Here is a 22,113-nt window from a genome sequence, read left to right as displayed (position 1 = left end):
GTCACTGCATGTATTAATAATTCTTTCCTTTTTATTGGTGAATTATATTCCATTGTGGGAATACACCACAGTTTGTTTATCTAGTCACCTGTTGATGGACATCTTGGTTGTTTCCCACCTGGGACTAGTACAAACAAACCTATTATGAACATTTGTGCACAAGTCTCTTTGTATGGATTTATGCTTTTATTTCCCTTGGATAAATTCCTATGAGTGGAATGGCTAGGTAAGTGTATATAACTTTTAAACAAACAACCAAGCTACTTTCACTTGCACTATATGAGACTTCCAGTTGCTTCACTTATTCACCCACATTTTTTATAAGCAGTATTTTAAAAATTTTAGCCATTCTCGTAGGTAGTGGTACTTCTACCACTATAATAGACTTGTGACTTTCGGTTACATTTCCCGAATAACTGCTACTGAGAAGAGAAACAGGCAAGCCACACACAGAGACTGGGAACAGTATTTGCCAAACATACGCCCATCAGAGGACTTGTATTTACAACAGTCACGTGCCACATAAGAACAAGGACGTGTTCTGAGAAACGTGTCATTAGGGGATTTCTTCTTTGTGCAAACCTCATGGAGAGCACTTACATAAACCTAGATGGTAGACGCTCCTACACACACACACTGTATGGTGTAGCCTATTTCTCTGAGACTACAAGCCTGTACAGCACGTGATTAAATCAAGCACAAATGAAAATGATGTAATCAGGAGAGGCAGTAAACATGAGATGTATGAATGTGCTGCCAGCATAACACAGCATACTGCTTTACAGCAAACTTTTTTTAATAAATAGAAAGAGTACACTAAAAAATAACGATAAAAAGTATGGTATAGTAAATACATAACCAGCAATATACTTCATTATCATCAGCCAGTACTATGCACTATACACAATTGTATGTTCTACTTTTATATGAGCAGCAATGCAGGCTTGTTTACACCAGCATGACCACAAACATGTGAGTAATGTGTTTTGCTATGACCTTGCTATGCTTACAATGTCACTGGGTGAGAGGAATTTTTCAGCTCCATCAAAATCTTATGGGACCACCATCATATATGCAGTCCACCATTGACCAAAATATTGTTATGTGGGCACGTGACTATGTATAAAAAACCCTTACAACCCAATAGCAAGAAGATCAGCATCACTTTCTTCCTTACCAGGAAACAGAAGAGCAGGCATATGATGAGAACCAGGAGTGTTGCCAGGCAGATGAGGATGATAGCCCAGAAGGGGAGGTCTGGGGACACGAGTGCTGGAGTGAGCCACCTCCTGTCACTCCCACACAGCCCCCACTGTCCCCCCCTCACTGTGCCTCAATAATCCTTGACAGGGGCTGGCCAATTGTCATTGTCATCCAAGTTCTCGTGCGCATGGTTCTCTTGGATGAGACAGAGCATCAAGATATTCCCTCCCCACCTGGGCTGGGGCTGCTGTGAGCCTTACCAGGATTCTCAGTCAAGGCATCATGTCTGCTTGGAGAATACCCTGGAAGTGGACAAAATAAAGAATGCGTGTTTGTGTGTTTTACTCTTTTTAATACAACTTTTCAAATACACAGAAAAATAGAACAATACCATAAACATCCATCACCTAGATTTAGCAATGAATATTGTAATCAATTCAAGCAATATTTCATTCAATGCATAAATTATTAACACTGGTCTCTATTGCTTCATCCCATATTTTCACTGAAATCCGTACGAGTAAAGTAGACATCATGATGTTTCACCCCATTTCAGTGCGCGTCTCTAAGAAATGAGGACGCTTTGCTACATAAGCCAAGGCCATTACCACACTACATAAAGGTATTAAATGAAATCAAATCCATACTTCTGGGCATAGAGGGCTGGAAGTGGGCTGGACCATTTTATGATGGTTGGGGGGAAATGGATCGTCACAGTTGGCAAGCCCAAGGGATCTCTATGAATATGTGAATCCCCACTCAAAAGGTCAATTTTCTGCCTAGAAACACATTCACCCCCTTCTCCTTTACTGAGTCATCTTATAATCGTTTTCTAGGATTCGTCTACAAAATAATTTCCTCCAGGAAGCCTTCTCTGATTACCACTCCCAAGTATGGATTGGTTCACATCAAATCATTTATAATTGACAATTGCCTATTCTTGTTATTCCCAACTACAACATAAACTCCATGAGGGGAGGGACATATAGCAACTTTTGGGCATGGCGGAGGGGGGGAGTTGCAGCTCCCCTATTTCTTTCCAGCAGCAACTTTAAAAAAAAATTTATACTTTTTCTTTATTAATTGAAATAATGTTCCTTCCAACTTTCCACCACTGTCCCAGGGTGGGAATTAAACTTTAGGCTATTTTGGTAAATTTAGTCCAATGTAATAATCTAGGTAAATACTCAGTTTCCTTTCAACTTCCAGATTTCTTCTCCCTACCTCTGCTCCTATGCAAGCTGAACTCTGGATATGACACTGGCAATGGATGGAGTCCCTGGCTCAAAGTTTTTGTGGCACTTTCAGGAGGCTAGGGGGCTTTTGGATCCTTACTGGTCACTGTGGCAGAGACGTTAATTGTTGTCTGCTCCCTGGACTCTTAAGATATGATATCCAATATGGAGCTGCCACAGGGACTCCTTACATTAAAATTAATTTTAATTAAATTAAATAAAAAATCTGGTACCTCAGTAACATTAAAAATCAGTAATGATAAAAATCGGTCATATTAGCCATCTGTCAGATACTCAGTAGCTACATGTGGCTAATGTACTGGATAACATAGATAGAAAACGTTTCCATCATTGCAAAAAATCCGATTGGATGGTGGTGACCTAGAGCAGAACTGGGCAATCTACAGCCTGTGGGCCAAGTCAGACCCATTGCCTCTTCTCATACAGCCTGGGAAGCAGAAAACAGATCTCCCCCATCACACCTGTCAAGGCTGCTTCATACATAGTTTGCTGGGGAAGACCCTCACTGACCATCTGGTCAACTGGCTTTCAGTACAGAGATAAGGAAACAAGTCCACAGAAGGAAAGGACTGTCCTGAGGTCATAGAGCTGTCGAGGAGAAGGAAAATACCTCCTTATGCCACTGGGTGTCCTTTCCTCTCCCTCAATGGTGGCTGAAACCTGCGGGACTGTACCACCTCCTGCCAGCCTGAGAAAGTTCAATGTTTAGGCCTCCAGGTCCCCAGGAAAGGCCCCAGGTGTGGAAATTGGACCTCAATGACCACTCCTGCCCCAATGACCAGGAAGCCTTACCATCCACGAGGACACTGCTCCTGTCCAGGGTGAAGTTCTGCAGCTGGGTACCATTCTGCGTCAGCCATAGGAACTCCTCATAGATGGCAACTCTGTCTATTCTCTGCACCAGTGGTGAGACATTACATAGGGAGTCCACCCCAGTGTGGTTGCTGTAGGGGACAGACCTGGAAGGACACAGGGACAAGCTGGAATATCTGGAATTCTACCCCAATTCCAGGTTTTCTGTTTCTGGGTTCTGTCCAAGAGAACTTCCTACAATGATTAAACATTTGCATCTGCACTATCCAATACAGTCACTCTTAGCCACAAGTTGCTATTGAGCATTTAAAATGTGGCCCATATGTGAATTTCCATGTAAGTTAATGTAATGTAATTCGTTTATAAATAAATAGCCACAGGGAGACCATTTTTGAAATGTTGGAATAAGAACTTCTGAAAATCCATAAAAACAATAAGAACAGAGTAAAACTGGTCAAAATCAACTTTTCAAACATCTGAAAATGAACCAAAGGTTTGCAACAATCTGAGGAGTATTTAGTTAAGAAAATGGCTGAATTATGGTAAAGAGAGTAAGCGCTGTGGCATTATAAGTTGTACTATTCCCATTCTGCTCTCACAATGCACTCAGTAACTTTGAAAACCATCAATCTCAGAACGAGGGTAACTGAAAAACAGCAGCCAGGTATCGATAGTAGGTTTGGAACTCCCCAAAAGATGCATCCCATTTGTTTCTATTTGACCTGTCTAGCAACTCGAGAAATATCCCCATTTTCAGGGCTTGTCTTTATTTGACTCAGAGCTTGCTCAGTGAGGAAAGCTCATCCTAAGGAACTTGTTAAAAAACAGGCATTGGTAACTGTTTTGCATTGTAGCTGCATAAAAGGAGCAATATCAATTGAGGCAGGCCAGAGGTAAGCCAAGACCTTAAAATAAAAATTAAGGGAATGTGGGCTTTGAAAATCTCCAATGTATTTCAGATAATCTAGAAGGCCACACATGTATAGGGCTGTGTACATGCCCAGGGAAGACCTGAACAAGTCTTAATTACTCATCTTTATCCAAAAAGTTAGCTTGATATACAAAAAAGCTGATTAATGCAATCCACCATGGTAGTAGCATAAAGTACAAATACCACATTATCTTAATACAAACATACAAAAGAGAATTTTACAAAATACATCTTTCATGATTAAAAAAATAAAACGCTTAACAGATTGAAGATAAAAAGAAACCTCCTCAACCTGATAAATGGCATCCAAGGAAAACCCACAGCTAACATTATAGTTAATGGTGAAAGACAAAAAATACCCCCTAAGGCCAGGAACAAGACAAAATGCCCTCATCTCCGATGTTAATCACATTTTACTAGAAGTTCTAGTGAGGGCAATTTGGCCAGAAAAAGAAATAAAAGGCATCCAGATTGGAAAGGAAGATATAAAACGATTTCTTTTTGCAGATGACATGATATAATATACGGAAAATCCAAATACACACACACATGCACACACACACAAGCATACACGGTATGTGAATAATAGCTCAATAGGTGTATAAAAAATTTTAACTGCCACATGTGGTTAGTGACTACACTAGTGGACAGCATGATTAGACTGTTGGATTTTAAGTTGTCTTGTGAGAGCCTCTCATGTCCCATGAATCCCGGCACTGGGTACCTCCATCTCTATTGGTTTACACAAGCTCTTTTGAGTTTCTAAGCCAGTTGTGCTCACTGTTTTAGGAAAAAGCTGTTTACTTGTTTGTCTGTTTAAGTAAGAGGTCTATATTCCTAGGGCTCTCTTCCACCACAGCTAGGAACTGAGAAATTTTAGCGTAGAGACACTCTTACTTAAAGAAGACAGTGTGTCTTTTATTTAAAAGAGAAGTTTACAGACGTTGAAAGCATGGTGATGTGAAGGGTCCCCTTGGTCCCTCCCCTTGAAGTTACAACTAGTTAAACAGCTATTATTCAACAAAGGATTCCCTGCACAACACACAAACATGTCTCTGAGATCCACACAATGAAGCATCTGAAGGTGGACAAATCAGAGTGAGCAGGAGAGGAGGGAAGGGAGAAGAGCAGAGACGGGTCCTGTGGAAGTAGCATGGAGCTCACTGCAGTGCTCAAAAATGGAGAGGAATCAGGCCGCAGGTGCACTCTCTGTGGGCCCGAGCATTCCTGCCTGAGTGCTCAGTATATAATATGGTTGAACTCAGTGATCAGGACAGACACCTCAGGGCAAAGACCTAATACAGAAGTGTGATAGCTGTGTTCTAGCAGCTGCTACTGCCAGGCAGAGAACAAAGCCATAGAGCTGTCCATCTCCATCTACCCCCACCATTCCAGAGCTCACCTCCCACACACCTCCCAAAGCTAGCAGCAGGACCCAATAGAAACTATAGCAGTGAGGGTTGGGTTACTAAGCATAATATCTATAGCCCTGAGAACTGAAGAGACAGTTTCTGAGCAGCAGATGCACACTGCAGCTAATCCTAGTGAGAAGGGTGGAGATACAAAGATGAGGCAGCTGTGTCTGGCAGTTGCCATTACCGGGAGGAGAACAAAGCCTCAAACACACCAGCGGCTTATCCCAGCCCACCCTACCCCCACCCTTCACAGCTGATCCCAGCAGGGGTACCTGGGGCACCTCAGGCAGCACAGCACTGAACCTGACTGCAGGAGCAGCACTGGGATTTCAGGGGTTCAGAACGCCACCACACACTCCCATAGAGGTGGTGACCTGAGACGTAGCTGACCTGGTCACAGCAGAGTCACTCACCTCCCCAGGGAATACAAGGGATCTCCCCCCACCCAGCAGAAATCTGAAAAGCCAGCCAGAGCAGTGCAAGAGAAAATAAAATGCTCTAGCGCCACCTACTGGGAAACAAAAGAAAGACCTCTTCTTATCAACCTACAGCAGACAGAATTCACTCCTATAGATGCCTAGGCAGAGAAAGAATCCATCAAATGACTTCAACAACCAAGGTACAAGGCAGCTCAGAAAAAAAAGTAAGAAAAATCTGCAGAAAATAAACTTAAAGACATGGAAATATGTGACTTAAATGACAGAGAATTCAAGATTGCAGTTCTGTAAAAATTCAACAAGATGCAAGAAAATTTAGATAGGCAGTTTAAAGAACTCAAATAAAGTCAACAAACAAAATGAATAATTTACCAAAGAGATTGCAAATTTAAAAAAGAACTAAATAGAATTTCTAGAGCTGAACAACTCAATAAAAGAGATGAAGAATGAAATAGCAAACTTAGGAGATAGAGTTGACCAAATGGAGGAAATCTGTAAACTATGCAGATGGAAGAAGAGAGAGACTTGAGAGTTAAAAGAACTCTACAAGAACTATCTGACTCTATCAGAAAAAGTGATATAAGAATAATGGGTATATCAGAAGGAGAACAGAGAGAGAGAAGGGCACAGAGAGCCTATTCAAACAAATAGTCATGAGCACTTCCCAAACCTATGGGAAAAACTGGATCCTTGAATCCAAGAAACAAACATAACAATTATCTCAACTCCAAAAGGCCTTCTCCAAGGCATATTATGCTAAAACTATAAAAAATTAATGACAAAGAGAAAGTCCTTAAGGCAGCCAGGGAAAAGACAGGAACCTATAAAGGAAAGCCCATTAGATTATCATCAAATTTTTTTCAGCAGAAACTCTATAAGCTAGGAGGGAGTGGAATCAAATATTCAAACTATTAAAAGAGAGAAACTACCAGCCAAGAATAATGTATCCAGCAAAATTATCCTTTAGATATGAAGGCATAATAAAGACCTTTCTAGACATATAGAAGCTGAGGGAATTTTCCACCACAAGGCCTGCATTACAGGAAATACTGAAGGGGGTTATTTACCTAAAACAAAAAGACACAAAACTGTGAGTAAGGTGACTGACAGAGAGAAGCAGGAAATTGTAACCGGTATTCAGAATAGGGCACAATACACTTAAACATAACATAAAGGTTAAAGGAGGTAAAAACATAAAAAAAGAAAAATAAAAGAAGATAATTGCTACTGCAACTTGGAAATGAACTCACAGCATAAACAGGGACAATTTGTGACAACAAAAACATAAAAGGAAAGGGGGTAAAGTTCTGAATTTGCAAAAAGGAATGGAGATAAGATGCATGCAGAAGAAAAAGGACTACTGTATACATGAAACTTTCTTTTACATAAACATAATGGTAACCACACCAAAAAAATCACAACTGAGACATATAACATTAAAAAAAAGAGAAAACAGGAAAAAAACATATAATACCACTAAACTAATAAACAGAAACACAAAGAAAAAGAAACAATGGAAACACAGAGCTACTAGAAAACAAAAGATAAAATGGCTATAGGAAATCCTCATATATCAATAATCACCCTAAATATAAATGGTCTGAATTCACCAATAAAAAAAGCAGAGTAGCAGATTGGATCAAAAAACAAAACCCAACCATATGCTGCTTATAAAAGATACACCTTAGCTGCAAGGACAAATATAGACTCAAGGTGAAAGGTTGGAAAATAATACTCCAAACAAATGGCATCTGGAGAAAAGTTGGTGTAGCCATACTTATAGTCGATGAAATAGACTTCAAGATAAAAGACGTAACAAGAGACAAAGATGGATATTTCATAATGATAAATGGGACAATATATCAAGAAGACATAACATTTACCAATACATATGTTCCCAATCAGGGAGCATCACAATATATAAAGCAATTATTAACAGAACTAAAGGAAGAAACTGACAAAAACACAATCATAATAGGGGACCCAAATAGCCCATCGAGAACTATGGATAGATCATCCAAACAGAAAATCAATAAGGAACTATCAGTCTTAAATGACATATTAGACCAAATGGACATACTCTACATTTATAGAATCTTTCATCTCAGAACACCAGATTATACATTCTTCTCTAGTGTACATGGAACATTCTCAGGATTGACCATATGTTGGGACCCAAAACTAGCCTGAACAAATTTAAGTAGATTAAAATCATACCAAGCATATTCTCCAACCACAATGTTTTGAATTTGGAGATTAATACAAAAAGAAAGTGTGAAATACCACAAATATGTGGAGATTTATGCTACTAAACATGCCACCAAACAACAACTGGGTCAAAGATAAAATAAAAAGAGATATCAAAAGATACATAGAAACAAACAAGAATAAAAATACAACATATCAATATTATTGGGATGCCGTAATAAGAGGAAAATTATATCATTGCAGGCCTATCTAAAGAAACAAGAAAAATCCCAAATAAACAACCTAACATTACATCTAAAAGAACTGAAAAAAGAAAAACAAATGAAATCCAAAGTCAGCAGAAGGAAGGAAATAATAAAAATTAGCAGGATTAAATGAAATAGAGAACAAGGAGTAGGAAAAAATTAATGCAACAAAGATCTAGTTCTTTGAAAAGATTAACAAAATTGACAACCCCATGGCTAGGCTTACTAAGGAAAAAAGAGAAAAGACACAAACAAAATAAAAAATGAAAGAGAAGAAACAACAGATACCACAGAAATATGAAGAATCATACAAGAATACTATGAAGGGCTGTATGCCACCAAATTCAATAACCTAGAAGAAATGGACAAGTTCTTAGAAATGTATAGCATTTCTAGACTGAATCATGAAGAACTGGAAAATCTAAATGGACCAATCAACAGTAAGAAAATGGAAACAGTCATCCAAAACCTTGCCAAAAGCAAAAGTCCAGGATAAGATGGCTTTACTTGTGAATTTTACCAAACATTCAAAGATGATTTAATACCTATCATTCTCAAACCCTTCCAAAAAAGCTGAAGAAGAGGCAATACTCTCTAATTCATTTTATGAGGCCAAAATTACCCTGACACCAAAACCTAGTAAAGATAACACAAAAAAGAAAACCTAAAGACCAATATCTGTTATGAATACAGATGCAAAAATCCTAAACAAAACACTAGCCAAATCAACTATAATACATTAAAAAGATTATACATCATGACAAAGTGGGGTTCATTCCAGGGGCATAAGGATGGTTCAACATATGCAAATTGATCAATGTCATAGACCACATTCACAAAATAAAGGATAAAAATTGTATGATCATATCAACAGATGCAGAAAAAGCATTTGACAAGATATAACATCAATTTATGGTTAAAATGCTTAACAAAATGGGTATTTAAAAAAGTACCTCAAATATAATTAAGTCTATACTCTCTGCTAATATTACACTTAATGGTGAAAAACTGAAAGCTTTTCCTTTATGATCAGCAACAAGACAAGGATGCCCCTCTCACCACTGTTATTCAACACAGTGTTGGACGTACTAGGCAGAGCAATCAGGCAAGAGAAAGAAGTAAAAGGCATCCAAATTGGGAACAAAGAAGTTAAATTGTCCTTTATGCAGATGACATGATTCTTTATATAGAAAACCCTAAAGATTCCACCAAAAAACTATTAGAAACAATCAACAAAAACAGTAAAGTAGCAGGATACAAATTCAATGTACGAAAGTCCGTTGCACTCCTATATGTTAACAATGAAATTTCAGAAAAAGAAATGAAAGGAACAATTCCTTTTGCAATTGCAACAAAAAGAATAAAATACCTGGGAATAAACTTAACAAAGGATGTGAAGGACCTATACACCCAAAACGATAAGACATTACTAAAAGAAATTGAAGAAGACACAAAAAAATGGAAAGCTATTCCATGTTCAAGGCTTGGAAGAATCAACATAGTTAAAATGGCCATATTACTCAATGCAATATAAAGAGTTAATGCAACCCACATCAAAATCCCAATGACATTTTTAAAAGAAATGGAACAAAAAATTCATCAGATTTATATGGAACCACAAAGGACTCCAAATAGCCAAAGCAATCCTAAGAAAAAAAGAGTAAGACTGGTAGAATCACACTCCCTGACTTCAGCTTGTACAACAAAGTGACAATAACAAATCAGCTTGGTATTGGCAGAAAAATAGACACACAGACCAATGGAACAGAATTGAGAACCCAGAAATAAAACCACACCTAGATGGGCCCAAAAACATACAATAGAGAAAAGAAAGCCTCTTCAATAAATGGTGCTGGGAAAATTGAAAAGCCACATGCAAAAGAATGTAATTAGACTGCTATCTGTCACCATATACTAAAATTAACTCAAAATGGATCAAAGACCTAAACATAAGACCTGAAACACTAAACTGCATAGAAGAAAGCATAGGTACTAAACTTATGGATTTTGTGTTTGGAGAAGATTTTATAATTTGACCTCAAAGGTAAGGGAAGTAAAAGCAAAAATAAATAAATGGGACTGTATCAATCTAAAAAGTTTCTGCACAACAAAAGAAATCATCAACAAAACAAAGAGATAACTAATTAAACAGGAGAAGATATCTGTAAACAATACCTCTGATAAGGGGCTAATATCCAAAATACATAAGGAACTTAATAAGTCAACAACCAAAAAACAAACAATGTAATGAAAACTGTGCAGAGGACCTGAACAGACACTTCTCCCAAGAAGACATATAAACGGCCAACAGATATATGAAAAGATGCTCAACTTCATTAGCTGTTAGGGAAATGCAAATCAAAAATAGTGCAACCACTATTGAAAACAATAATGGAGTTTCCTCAAAAAAATTAAGAATAGAATTACCATTTACACTGTTAGTGGGAATGTAGATTGGTGCAGCCACTATGGAAGGCAGTGTGGAGGTTCCTCAAAAAATTAAGAATAAAATTACCATATGACTCAGCAATCCCTCTCCTGGGTATCTACCCAAAAAATCTGAAAACATTTAGCCATAAAGATATATGTGCTCCAATGTTCATTGCAGCTTGATTTATGGTGGTCAAGACATAAAAATAACCAAAGTGTCCTTCAATAGATGATTGGATAGAGAAGATGTGGTATATATACACAATGGAATACTACTCTGCCATAAAAAGATGAAATAGTGCCATTTGTGACAAAATGGATGGATTTTGAGATTATTATGCTAAGCAAAACAATTCACACAGGAAAAGTCAAGAATCATACGATTTCACTGATATGTATGGTATATAAAACTGAAAGCAACAAAGGAACAAGACAAACAAAGAAACAAAATCTCATAGACACAGACAATAGTTTAGTGGTTACCAGAGGGGAAGAGGGGAGGAGGGTGGTAGATGAAAGAAAATGGGGTCAAATATATGGTTATGGAAGGAGAACTGACTCTGGGTGGTGAACACGCAATGTGATATATAGAGGATGTATTACAGAACTGTACACTTGAAACCTATGTAATTTTACTACCGTGTTTCCCCAAAAATAAGACCTAGTTGGACAATCAGCTCTAATGCATCTTTTGGAGCAAAAATTAATATAAGATCTGGTATTATATTATATTATATTATACCCAGTATTATATTATATTATATTATATTATATTATATTATATTATATTATATTATATTATACCTGGTCTTATATCATATTATAAGTAAAATAAGACTGGGTCTTACATTAATTTTTGCTCCAAAAGACACATTAGAGCTGACTGTCTGGCTAGGTCTTATTTTCAGGAAAACACTTTAACAATTGTCACCCCAATGAATTTTTTTAAAAGGCAAGTGTTATGATTTAGAAGAAAAGATGAGACAAAAGCAAAAAAATGGTTTACGGAGTCCTTAGGTCCGGATTTGGAACTCACCTGAATGCTAAAACCTGACAGTCAGAAAAAGAACTCTTGATGCTGCTGTTTCGGAAGAGCTGGTTGAGCTGAAAGACAGGGTCATGTTTCTTTCATCAGAATCCCAGGCTGGGTGGCCTCAGGGAATGCTGAGCAAATTTCCCCATCTATGTTTTCTTGTCTCAACAAACAGTAGCCCAGGTATGTGTACTAAAAAATGCCTTGTTCCAGGGTATGACGTAGCTACATGATCCTGGGCCAGCTACTGGACTTCCCTGTGTCTATTTCTTCATTTGTAAAGTGGGAATAAGAACGTGTATTCATGAATTGTTATGAAAAGTCACCATTCGACTACCTAGTATCCACAGGTCAGTCCCTACGTGGGAACAGAGTGGACACAACTCCCTTCTCACCGCATTCTCAATACTTCTCTTGTTCCGCTGGTGTTTGGTGGTGTCTGGCTGGGCTATGTCCTGGAAATATGGCAGATTGGTGACAGTGAAATTCAACTGGAAATGCTGGTGGCTGGGACTGCTTGTTGCTTTCTCTGCCGGCAGATGAACTGATGGCTTCACTTCTAAAATAAAAAGAAAGTATAAAAAGTCCCATATCTGGGGAAGGTTTTCACAAAGAGGTCATTTGAGCCAGTCGACTTATTTCTGGTAATGTGACCTGAAATGGGTTTTTAAAGATGGGATATAAAAGACCCTCCATCTACCTACCCACCGTGAATATACAAGGTCGGAGAATTAAGTCTGTGAGCTTGTTGCAACGATGTTGCTAATCTTTTTGATATCAGAGGGATTATTCATTATGAATTTGTACCAGCTGAACAAACAGTTAACCAAGTTCACTATTTGGAAGTGCTGAAAAGGCTGCATGAAAAAGTTAGATGACTTGAACTTTTCGCAAACAATTCATGGCTTTTGCATCACGACAATGCACCAGATCACACGGCACTGTCTGTGAGGGAGTTTTTAACCAGTAAACAAATAACTGTATTGGAAAACCCTCCCTACTCCCCTGATCTGGCCCCCAATGACTTCTTTCTCTACTCGAAGGTAAAGGAAATATTGAAAGAGACATTTTGATGACATTCAGGACATCAAGGGTAATACAATGACAGCTCTGATGGCCATTCCAGAAAAAGCATTCCAAAATTGCTTTGAAGGGTGGACTAGGCTCTGGCGTCAGTGCATAACTTCCCAAGGGGAGTCCTTCGAAGGTGACCGTAGTGATATTCAGCGATTAGGTATGTAGTGCTTTTTCTAGGATGAGTTCGCGAACTTAATTGTCAGAATTCGTAGTCATCTGTCTACCTATCCAACTCTCTTTCTTTCCATCAAGTGCTGTGAGAGTTCACTAGGATGTCGGGGAGAGGAGGCCTGGCCTCTCTGGGGCATAGCGGGTAAGGGAAGGTACTGACCATCCCTGTAGTGTCTGCCACACACCTCTGCTGACCTGGACTCCGAATGTATCTTACTGCCTCTGGTCTTCTTCCTCCTGCCAATCCATTCTCCATGCAGCACTCAGAGAATCAGCTTTTGAAAGCAGAACTCTGAGTGTGTTGTGTTCCTCCACAAACCCCAAGAAAGTCCCTGCTCACCTCTTTAGCTTCAACTGTCACCTCTCCCATGTCAAAACATACATACCAGCCACACCACATTTCTTACAGCTTCCCTAAGTATGCCACGCTCTTTCTATCTTCTGGGCTAAAGCCACATGTAGCACAACTATCCATCTCTTCCCACAGGCTAGGTCACATTCTCTATCACATCTCAGTTTCTTTATCACTTCCTTATGAAACATTCTTTTTTTCTTTTTTAAGGAGGGCACAGCTCAGTGGCCCATGGGGGGAATGAACCAGCAATCTTGGTGTTATTAGCACCATGCTCTAACCAACTGAGCTAACCGGCCACCCCAAGAAAACAGTCTAAGAAAGGGATGTGTGTCCCTCCTTGAGGTTCCCACAGGCTCTTGAAATCCCCTTACAGGAATTTTCAGTTTATCCTCAGTACCTATTTACTTGAATGAACGACTCACAAACAGATGCCCTTAAAAGGCAACTCAGGAGCCCTCACATTTTGGGCTGGAAAATTTACATGGAAACATACGCATTCCTTTGAGGGTACTTGCTGCATGTTCTCTTCCTGCCTCCTGTTGGCTGACCCACCACCATGACCATCGTTCATCGACATGGCCTTTCAAGAAGTACCACTTTTCCTTCCAGAGCCTACATCCTTTCCATTGCTGCTGAGAAGACTGTCCTTCCTCACAGCCTCACCTCTTCAAGACACGAAACCAGCCACCCCATCTTGTACCTGTCACGTGAATATCTGCCAAATGGTAGGTGGCGCCCAGCCAGTGGGAAGAAGCATTCAGCGTCTTGTCTAGAAAGACATGCTCCACCACGCCGGGGTCCGTACCGGAGGAGAACAGTCCCTGGATGGTGACCGACATGGAACCCCACCTGGAGACAGAGATCACAGGAGCTCAGCCAGCATCCAACACCAGCAGTGTCCCCCAGGTTCCTGCTTTATAGAGCCAAAGATGTAGGGGCAAGCGGTGGGAGATCATTTGGCTGCCTCTTCCCTCGGGAGAGTCAAGAGACCCTGACCGAAAAGGGGAGGTTTCCATGAGTCGGAAATAGAAGCAACAGTAACCACCATGAACACCTACGGAGCACCTCTAAGAAGTGACTTACACATTTCCTCACCATCACTCTGCTGGAAGCTATTATTATAATTATCCCTAAAGACAAAGGAATGGAAGTTTGGAAATATTCAAACTTCAATATTCAAATTCAGTAGTTAACACAGTGGGTTCCCTGATCCTTCTCCTAATTCCTCCACCTGTCCCTCAGAGACCTGGGTGCAAAGCCAACGTCAGGCAGTTCTTGGGCTGTTCACTTCTCTGAGACTCAGTTTTCCCATCTGAAAGATGGGGACATTGTTAAGAATTAAATGAGATGGCCGTGCATGAACGTGCTCGCAGGAGCCTGGACATAGCAGATGTGATGATTGGGCTGATACTGGTTGAAAGGGTCCAAAGGAGGAGAAGGTGGAGCATGCTGAGGGGTGGGGGCCCCATGGGGTTAATCCTTTCCCCGCCCCTGAAAACCTATGGACAGAGCTGGCAGGATTAGCTGCCAGGGGCGTGGGGAGAACAGGCACCACGGCAACACTTTCAGATCAAAGACATGCCAGGGGAGCCCAGAGCCACAAGCCGCCAGCTCAGCCAATGCTCCCAGTCTCCTCAACTTACTTCAAGTCAGTAACCAGGCAGGAGAGGAACATGTCTCGTAGCTGGCTGCCTCTGTAGAGTTTGGTGACCTAGAAGAAAGTGGGGGAGAGTGGGTGAGATGGAGGTCTCTTGGGGCTGGAGGCAGCCCCTGGAGCCAGTGAAAGAACATAGGCCTTGGAGCAAGGGAGACCTGAGTTCAAATCCAGGCTTTGCCCCCACCTCACTGTGTGACCTTAGGCACAACAACACTCCCCTTTCTGAGCCTCAGTTTGCTCATCTGAGAAATGAGAGAGGCAGCCACGGCACTGCCTGGGGAAATGGAGAGAACCCAGAATATGTAGGTCAAGTTAAGGGTTGAAACAACCAATGAACGTCAGTTAGACAGGGGAAAGGGAGGGGCGCCCAGGGCAAGGAGCGATGGGAGCGGGGAGGGCACACCTTGTCCTGGACGTCCCTCAGTAGGGCCATGTACTCTGAGGATGTGGGGTCTGGGCGGCCGACGTTCCAGTTGAGGATGCGGAAATCGAGCTGGTACTCGCTCCGCGTAGACAAACTCTGGGGGGCATAGCCTGGGGCCATGGAGAGGAAGAAGAGGTGGAGAGGCGCAGCTTTTAGCACAGAGGCATGGTGTCCCAGGAGGCCCCTGCCTGCTGCGGAAATCAGCCCAAATCCACCCCACACCCTGGAGGCTGTGGGGACTCCCAAACTGAAAGTCACCCCAGAGGGGGTGAAACTGAAATTTTATGCAGATTGTCCGGAGGCTGAGCTTGTGCTTATGCAGTTACCACTTCCTGGAATGCTCTTCTGTCCTCTTCTCTTCCTGGGAAACTCCTATTCATGCTTCAGGAGCCCAATTAGGTGGAGCCCCAGAAGAGCAAGGACCCACCCACCCTCTCTTGTTCTTATCTTGTCCTAGTGCCCAGTACAGTCCTGGGAACATAATATTTCTTTTCAGGAAACCCTCCTTGATTTGTCCCCCCACCCCCGCTCCCATGGCAACTGGTTAATTAGCGTTGCTGCAATTTTTGTGTCCCTAAGTGATCTTTAGTTCATTTGACTACGAGTTATTTGGGGACAGAACCTGTCTTCTATGTCCATACTCAGCACATGATTTGGGACAGAATGGTCACACATGTGTTTGTTGAATGAATAAATGTGAACTGCGGCAGATCCCCAAACATGAGGAGCTGCGATACCCAACTTTCATGTGTTGCTGAGTCACCTATTCATTGGGCACGACCAAGGGCCAGCATATTAAGAACCAGGATCCGGTGCCACACTAGACAAACCCTGGTTTTGTAGAGTTGGATAATTAAACAGGTAATTGCAGTAAAGTGTGGTAAGTGTTGGTGTGGAGCCCACTAGGGACTCTGGGACCAGATGCAGCAGGGCTTCTCATCCTCAGAACTGCTGACATCGAATTCTTGGTTGTGGGGATCTCCTGTGCATTGAAGGATGTTAGCAACATCACTGGCCTCTGTCCATTAGATGAGACTAGCACTCTCTCCCAGTGTGACAACCAAAAATGTTTCCCGTGACAATCAAAGACATGCCAAGAGTCTCCAGGGGGTGGCAGACTGCCCCCGTGGGTGAGAACCACTGGCATAGAGAAACCTTGCGTAGAAAAAATCCTGTCACAAGAGATCCCCCGGGCCTGTCATTTTGGTTTTGAATTAAAATTCAGTGTATTAACTTGGTCAAAGAATTTCATGACATTTACCTGAAATAATAGGAAAGACCTTCCCGATGGAGGTTGGGGAAGGTGGGCCCCAGCCAGAACTGGGGCTGATTTCTTAAAGAGGAAACAAAACTGAACAAAGACATGTAATCATCTCTGTAAATCCAAGTTCGGCACAAACGCGCACCATTGATGAAGAGGCTGTCGCTGACCAGGGCGTAGGGGCCCATCTGGGTGACACGGTGTGTCAGCTGGCTCAGCTCCCAGTATAGCTGCTCTCTGTCTAGCCCCTGGTCCAGGGGGTCAGGGTGGTAGGTGCAGACGGCATCCACACCGGTGGCTGCTCCGTCCTTCTCAGGTCTGGGGAGAGAAGCACGTGGGGACTCAGAGAGAGATCCTGAATCTCTGGGTGTGGGGGCCAGAAAGAGGGAGGAGCAAATGTGAGGTCAGTGGGAAGACCGAAAAGCGGGTGGGCACCAAAAGTGGTCATTACTGCCAAGTGCTCAGGAAAGTCTTACCGGAGGGAGATCAGTCTGCAATTCGAGTAGTAGGGACCCAGACTGCTCTTGGTGAACAAGGATCTGAGCTGGAGAGGAAGGAGGAGGAGAAAGATGAGCAGGAGGCTTGGGTGAGGGCCTTGGATGGATTTAACCCACCAGGAGCTGCTGGGAGCAGGTCTCACCAGATGCTGCAGGACCCTCTCAGTGGAGTTGAACGTGGGTGAGCCATTGCTCATGTCTGTGGAATACTGGAGGTTGGCGATGGTAAAGTTGAGTGTGAGGGTCTCCAGGTTGTGAAACAGAGCTGTAAGAAGAGGCGGGGAGAGACGGCTCTCACTGAGAGCTGGCCTGAGACCAGATCAGAGCCCTGCATTCATGAGAATCTGTTGTCTGCTCTTCCAGTGGCACCACTGCCCCCCAATGTGGTCATGCCAGTCAAAACCATCACATCCGCTCATCTCCTCCTCCCTCACCTCCAAGTAATACCAACTCCACATGCAGACTGGTCCTCATATGCATCTCTCCCCCAGCCCAATTCTTATCTTCTCTCACCTGGACCACTACCCCAGCAGGCTCATGGGATGCCCTGTCTAAAGTATGTTCCCGACACTGAGTACTAAAAGAAGTGTTATTAAATCAAAATCTCCCTGCGGTCACCACTGCTCTACATCGCCCATGGCTCTCTATGGCCTTCAGCATTAAGTTCAAGCTTCTTGATCATGACTCTCAAATTCCTTCCCAACCTGGTTCTTGCCAACCTTTCCATTTAATTTACCCATCTACTCCATGTTAAGCTTTATATTTCAGGAAAACCAAATCCCTCTCAATTCTCCCCATATACTATGCTATTTCTGCCTGCTGACCCTTTGCTTATGGGACCCCCTCTGCCAGGGGACACCTTCTCCATGCCCTATTAGTCTAAAGAACCCCTACTCATTCTTAAAGGCTCTGTTTGGGTGAAACTTTCACCAGAAAGCTCTTCCATCTAGATTACACCAGGGTCCTGCTCCCAAAACATCCCTCATTGCATTATAATGGTCTATTAATTTCACAAGACTGGGGTTTCCATGAGGGAAGGCATGAAATTGAATTGTTGATATAATCTTTGTGATCAAATGATTGCCCTAAAACCAGAATCTCACACCCTAGCTTCCCAGTTCCTATATGACAATTGGCTGGTGGAGGTATGGGGCTGGAGAGCTTCTCTTAGGAAGGAAAAGGGTCCCTTCAGATACCTGTGGTTGTTTCTGGTTTCACAGGTGATGACAAAGTCGGCAGGAATGTGGTGGTCTGCTCAAGATCTGTGAAAACAGCAGTCATCAGGGAGAAGCAAAGCCCCCCACAGAGTGGGAGAAGCCCCACTGGGCTCTCCTGGGCTCTAGCAGCAGTTGTCCCAGAACCACCATTCACAGGTGTACCGTACATGAGAGTGTGGGAAGGAGTGATTGTGTGAGGAAACGGGTGAGCAAACCTGTAAATGAGCTCAAGAGAGTGAGAGTAGGTAAATGAGAGACTGAGCAAAGAGGACAGAGAGATGGGGGGACAGAAAAATGCACAAGCAAGTGGAATACCTGGGTGGACAGAGAAAGGATGGACCAGTGCAAGGTCAAATAGAAATTAGGAGGAATAAAGACAAGGAAGAGAAGTTGGAGAGGTCGAAGGAAAGAAAGAGTGCAGGACAGAGGTAGGAAAGGACAAACAGGTAAATGGACAGGATGGGCAGACAGATGGTCAAAAAGAAGGAGAGAATAAATGGAAGAAAGAAAAGTTAGACAGATGAATGGAGGAACAGAAGGAAAGGACAAACAGATGAATAAGCAGAATGGTTGGTTGAATGGAAAGAAGGAAGAATGGAAGGAAGGGAGGGAGGGAGGGAGGGAGGGAGGGAGGGAGGGAGGGAGGGAGGGAGGGAGGGATGAAGGGAGGAAGGAAGGAAAGGGATACTGGATACAAAGAGGGAAGAATGGATGGAAGAAATGGGGAGAGGGTTGGGGAAAGGGAGGGGAGAGAGGGAGAAAGGAAGGTGTTTGAGAGAAGGGACAACTGGGAGGATGGAAGAACAGATGGGTTAACAGATAAACTAACAGACCACAGGATGAGTGTATATGAGCAAGTGTGGCCTGAGCACTGAGTAGCCACCAGAGTTTGACACTCAGCTCGACACTGAGGCCCCTTGTGGGGTCCCTGAAAGGGATTTTGTTGTCAGGAGGCATGGACTGGAAGGTCAGTATCTGACCCCAACCCCTATCCCTGTAGGGAATGCTTGTTCAACTGTCTCCTTCCGACCCAAACGGGTATGGAAAATTTAGAAAGCCAGTAGCATGGATGCAGGTCCAGAGAGAGGCCACAGACTGAGCATTCTGCCTCCCGCTGACACCTCGGCCCCACTCAGTAGACTGGCCTGAGTCTGGGGCAAGCTCCCTCTATCAGTAAGGAGACAAGATTGGTTCAAGGTCAGTGGAGGCTGAAATGGCACTGGAGGCAAAGATACGTACTTGTAGGAGGCTGATCTGGACCGGGTTCATTATAACCTGGAAACAGAAATGTCACGTATAAGGGGAGGTGGCAGAATGATTCCAGGTATTCCATGCCTTTGTCCGCGTGGGGCTCCATCCCGGAGGCCTTTCCCTCTGTATCAGGCAAGCATCTCCGCATCTTCTTTTTTTGTTTTGTTTTTTCAATCTAGTTGTGGGGGGCGCAGCTCAGCTCCAGGTCAAGTCATTGTTTTCACTCTAGTTATGGAGGGCGCAGCTCACTGGCCCATGAGGGAATCGAACCGGCGACCTTGGGTGTTATGAGCACTGTGCTCTAACCTGCCACCCATGCTCCACATCTTTTAAGATGAGACTCAAATGGCTTATCCATGCTAAAGGCTCTCCTGATCTTTTCATTTGAAACGCCCCTTCCCTCTCCACCTACCCAGCACATGGCAAGAAACTCTCAGCACATTTATGTTCCTGCGTTTATCCCCTCACGTATTCGTCCACTTTACCATCTTCCCTTCCACCTTCCCTCCGGTCTCTCCCTCCACCAAAGAATATTTATTGAGGGCTGACTATGTGCCAAGTTCCATTACAGCTGGGGAACACACAGTGAACCAAACACGCTCTGTCTGCTTGTAGCTTACATTAGGACAGGCCGTGCATGCAGCCTCTCCCTGACCCTGGTGCCAGGCGCAAGGTCCAGCTTATCGGAGACACTTGGTAATTGCTGAGTCAGTGAACAAAATGAAGCATAAACTTGGGCAGTTTCCAAGGGGGAAATCCTAAACTGGCCGCTGCAAGGGCCAAGGTAAAGGGAACAGATGGGAACTTAGAACATCAAAACACAGACTAGCCACAAACCTACCGTGGGTATAGGCAGGTCCCTTCCTTCCTCTATGCCTCTGTTTCCCTCTTGGCTAACATGGAAATCATAAAAGACCAGGATGTCTCCCTGATCACCTGATGGGGCAATGGTGATAAGAAAGTGGCAGTTGCCAAGTACCATTTGCAGGTTGGAGAAAGAGAGGAGGGAAGCTGAGTTATTCCAATGAACCTACCACGGCCATGCTCTGCCCCTCAGAATGCCAGAGGAGAGTCACCCTCCTAAATGCTGTCTCTTCCAGGATTCTAGGCTGATAGCCAGTGTGTCCGAAGCTCAGACCACCTAGATGTTCAGTCCCTTTCTTCCTTCCTGGCATAGGGGCCCCACCCAGGAAAAAAGTCTGTCCCTGGTCAAGGGTGGGAAGAAAGCAGGGAGGGGAGAGAGATGCGGGATTTCCTTCCCCAAGTTTCCCCTAGAAAGGCTGGTGTTAGATGCTGACAACTGGGGGTCATGCCCTGGCTCCCCCACTCTCCAAACCTATACCCACTTGGGCAAATGACTTAACCTTTCTAAGCCTCAGTTTATTCAAGTTTAAAATGGGTTTAATCAAAGATCAGCTTTCCAGGGTTACTGGGAGGGGAGTCAGTGTGGAGTAGAGATTCACACCCAAGTTTGTCTCAAGGTTTACCCTGGAGAACTGGCACATGGAAACCCATCTGGAGTTAGAAGGTGGCCCCAGTGAAGTGGGCTGAGAACCACTCACCATTGAGGTAGAGGCTGTCCTTATCCAGGGAGTAGGGGCCCAGCCTGGTGATGCCGTGGGTCTGCCAGCTCAGCTCCTGGAACATCTGCTTGGCAGGCAGACCTGGGCCGCTGGGGGGCTGGCGGTAGGTGCAGAGGAAGTTCATCCTTGTCTTGGCGCCATTCTTCACAGGCCTAGGGAAGATGTTGACCTTTGGGGGATGCAGCCCACATGGTACCTCTCCACCTGCAGTCACCGCACACCTCACACCCCATGTTTTAGCCTTGTTGAAACTTTCAGTTTCCCCACTTAGCCATACTCTCTACCCCAGGACCTTTGCACTTGCAGTGACTCCTGTCTAGAAATCTCTCCCCTTCTCTCCTTACCTTGACAATTTCCTGGTCATGTTTCAACTTAGACACCTCCTCCTCCTCAAAGAACCCTGAGTCAGGGACCTCTTCTGGTTCCCACAATACCCTGTGACTCCCCCATCACAGCCCTGGTCACCCACTATGTGAGCATGTATTATGTGTCCCTGTTCCTTCCACATGGTAACCTCCATGAGGTCAGGGAATTGGGCAGTCCAGTTCACTGTCACCGTGTTGAACCCCCAGCACCTAGCACATTGCCTGCTCCCTGTAAAAACCAATGTCCTAATGAATCAACAAACAAAATGCAACATATACATACA

The 22,113-nt window shown here is 43.2% G+C and overlaps 1 protein-coding gene across 2 annotated transcripts in view; it reads right to left on the bottom strand.

Moving 5' to 3' along the window:
* The window catches only part of LOC109461385 (mucin-16), a 73,457-nt gene that overhangs the window by 2,759 nt on the left and 48,585 nt on the right, over positions 1-22,113 (bottom strand). The window contains exons 39-52 of one of the 2 annotated variants that reach the window (XM_088792342.1): positions 21,444-21,616; positions 19,870-19,905; positions 18,610-18,675; positions 17,557-17,678; positions 17,393-17,460; positions 17,062-17,234; positions 15,635-15,765; positions 15,218-15,285; positions 14,275-14,423; positions 12,367-12,530; positions 11,975-12,042; positions 3,252-3,418; positions 1,464-1,505; positions 1,178-1,257 (exon numbers count right to left, since the gene is read on the bottom strand). In XM_088792342.1, coding sequence (XP_088648468.1) covers positions 1,178-1,257; positions 1,464-1,505; positions 3,252-3,418; positions 11,975-12,042; positions 12,367-12,530; positions 14,275-14,423; positions 15,218-15,285; positions 15,635-15,765; positions 17,062-17,234; positions 17,393-17,460; positions 17,557-17,678; positions 18,610-18,675; positions 19,870-19,905; positions 21,444-21,616 — 1,507 coding nt within the window. The remainder of the gene's footprint in view (positions 1-1,177; positions 1,258-1,463; positions 1,506-3,251; positions 3,419-11,974; positions 12,043-12,366; positions 12,531-14,274; positions 14,424-15,217; positions 15,286-15,634; positions 15,766-17,061; positions 17,235-17,392; positions 17,461-17,556; positions 17,679-18,609; positions 18,676-19,869; positions 19,906-21,443; positions 21,617-22,113) is intronic. The other variant, XM_088792343.1, reaches the window with a different exon arrangement.

This window comes from Rhinolophus sinicus, chromosome 15 (genome assembly GCF_057876585.1).
Source record: "Rhinolophus sinicus isolate RSI-liver-muscle chromosome 15, RSI-T2T, whole genome shotgun sequence".
NCBI lineage: Eukaryota > Metazoa > Chordata > Mammalia > Chiroptera > Rhinolophidae > Rhinolophus > Rhinolophus sinicus.
The sequence above is the reverse complement of the archived record's forward strand: the minus strand, read 5'-3'. Positions and strand labels throughout refer to the sequence as shown.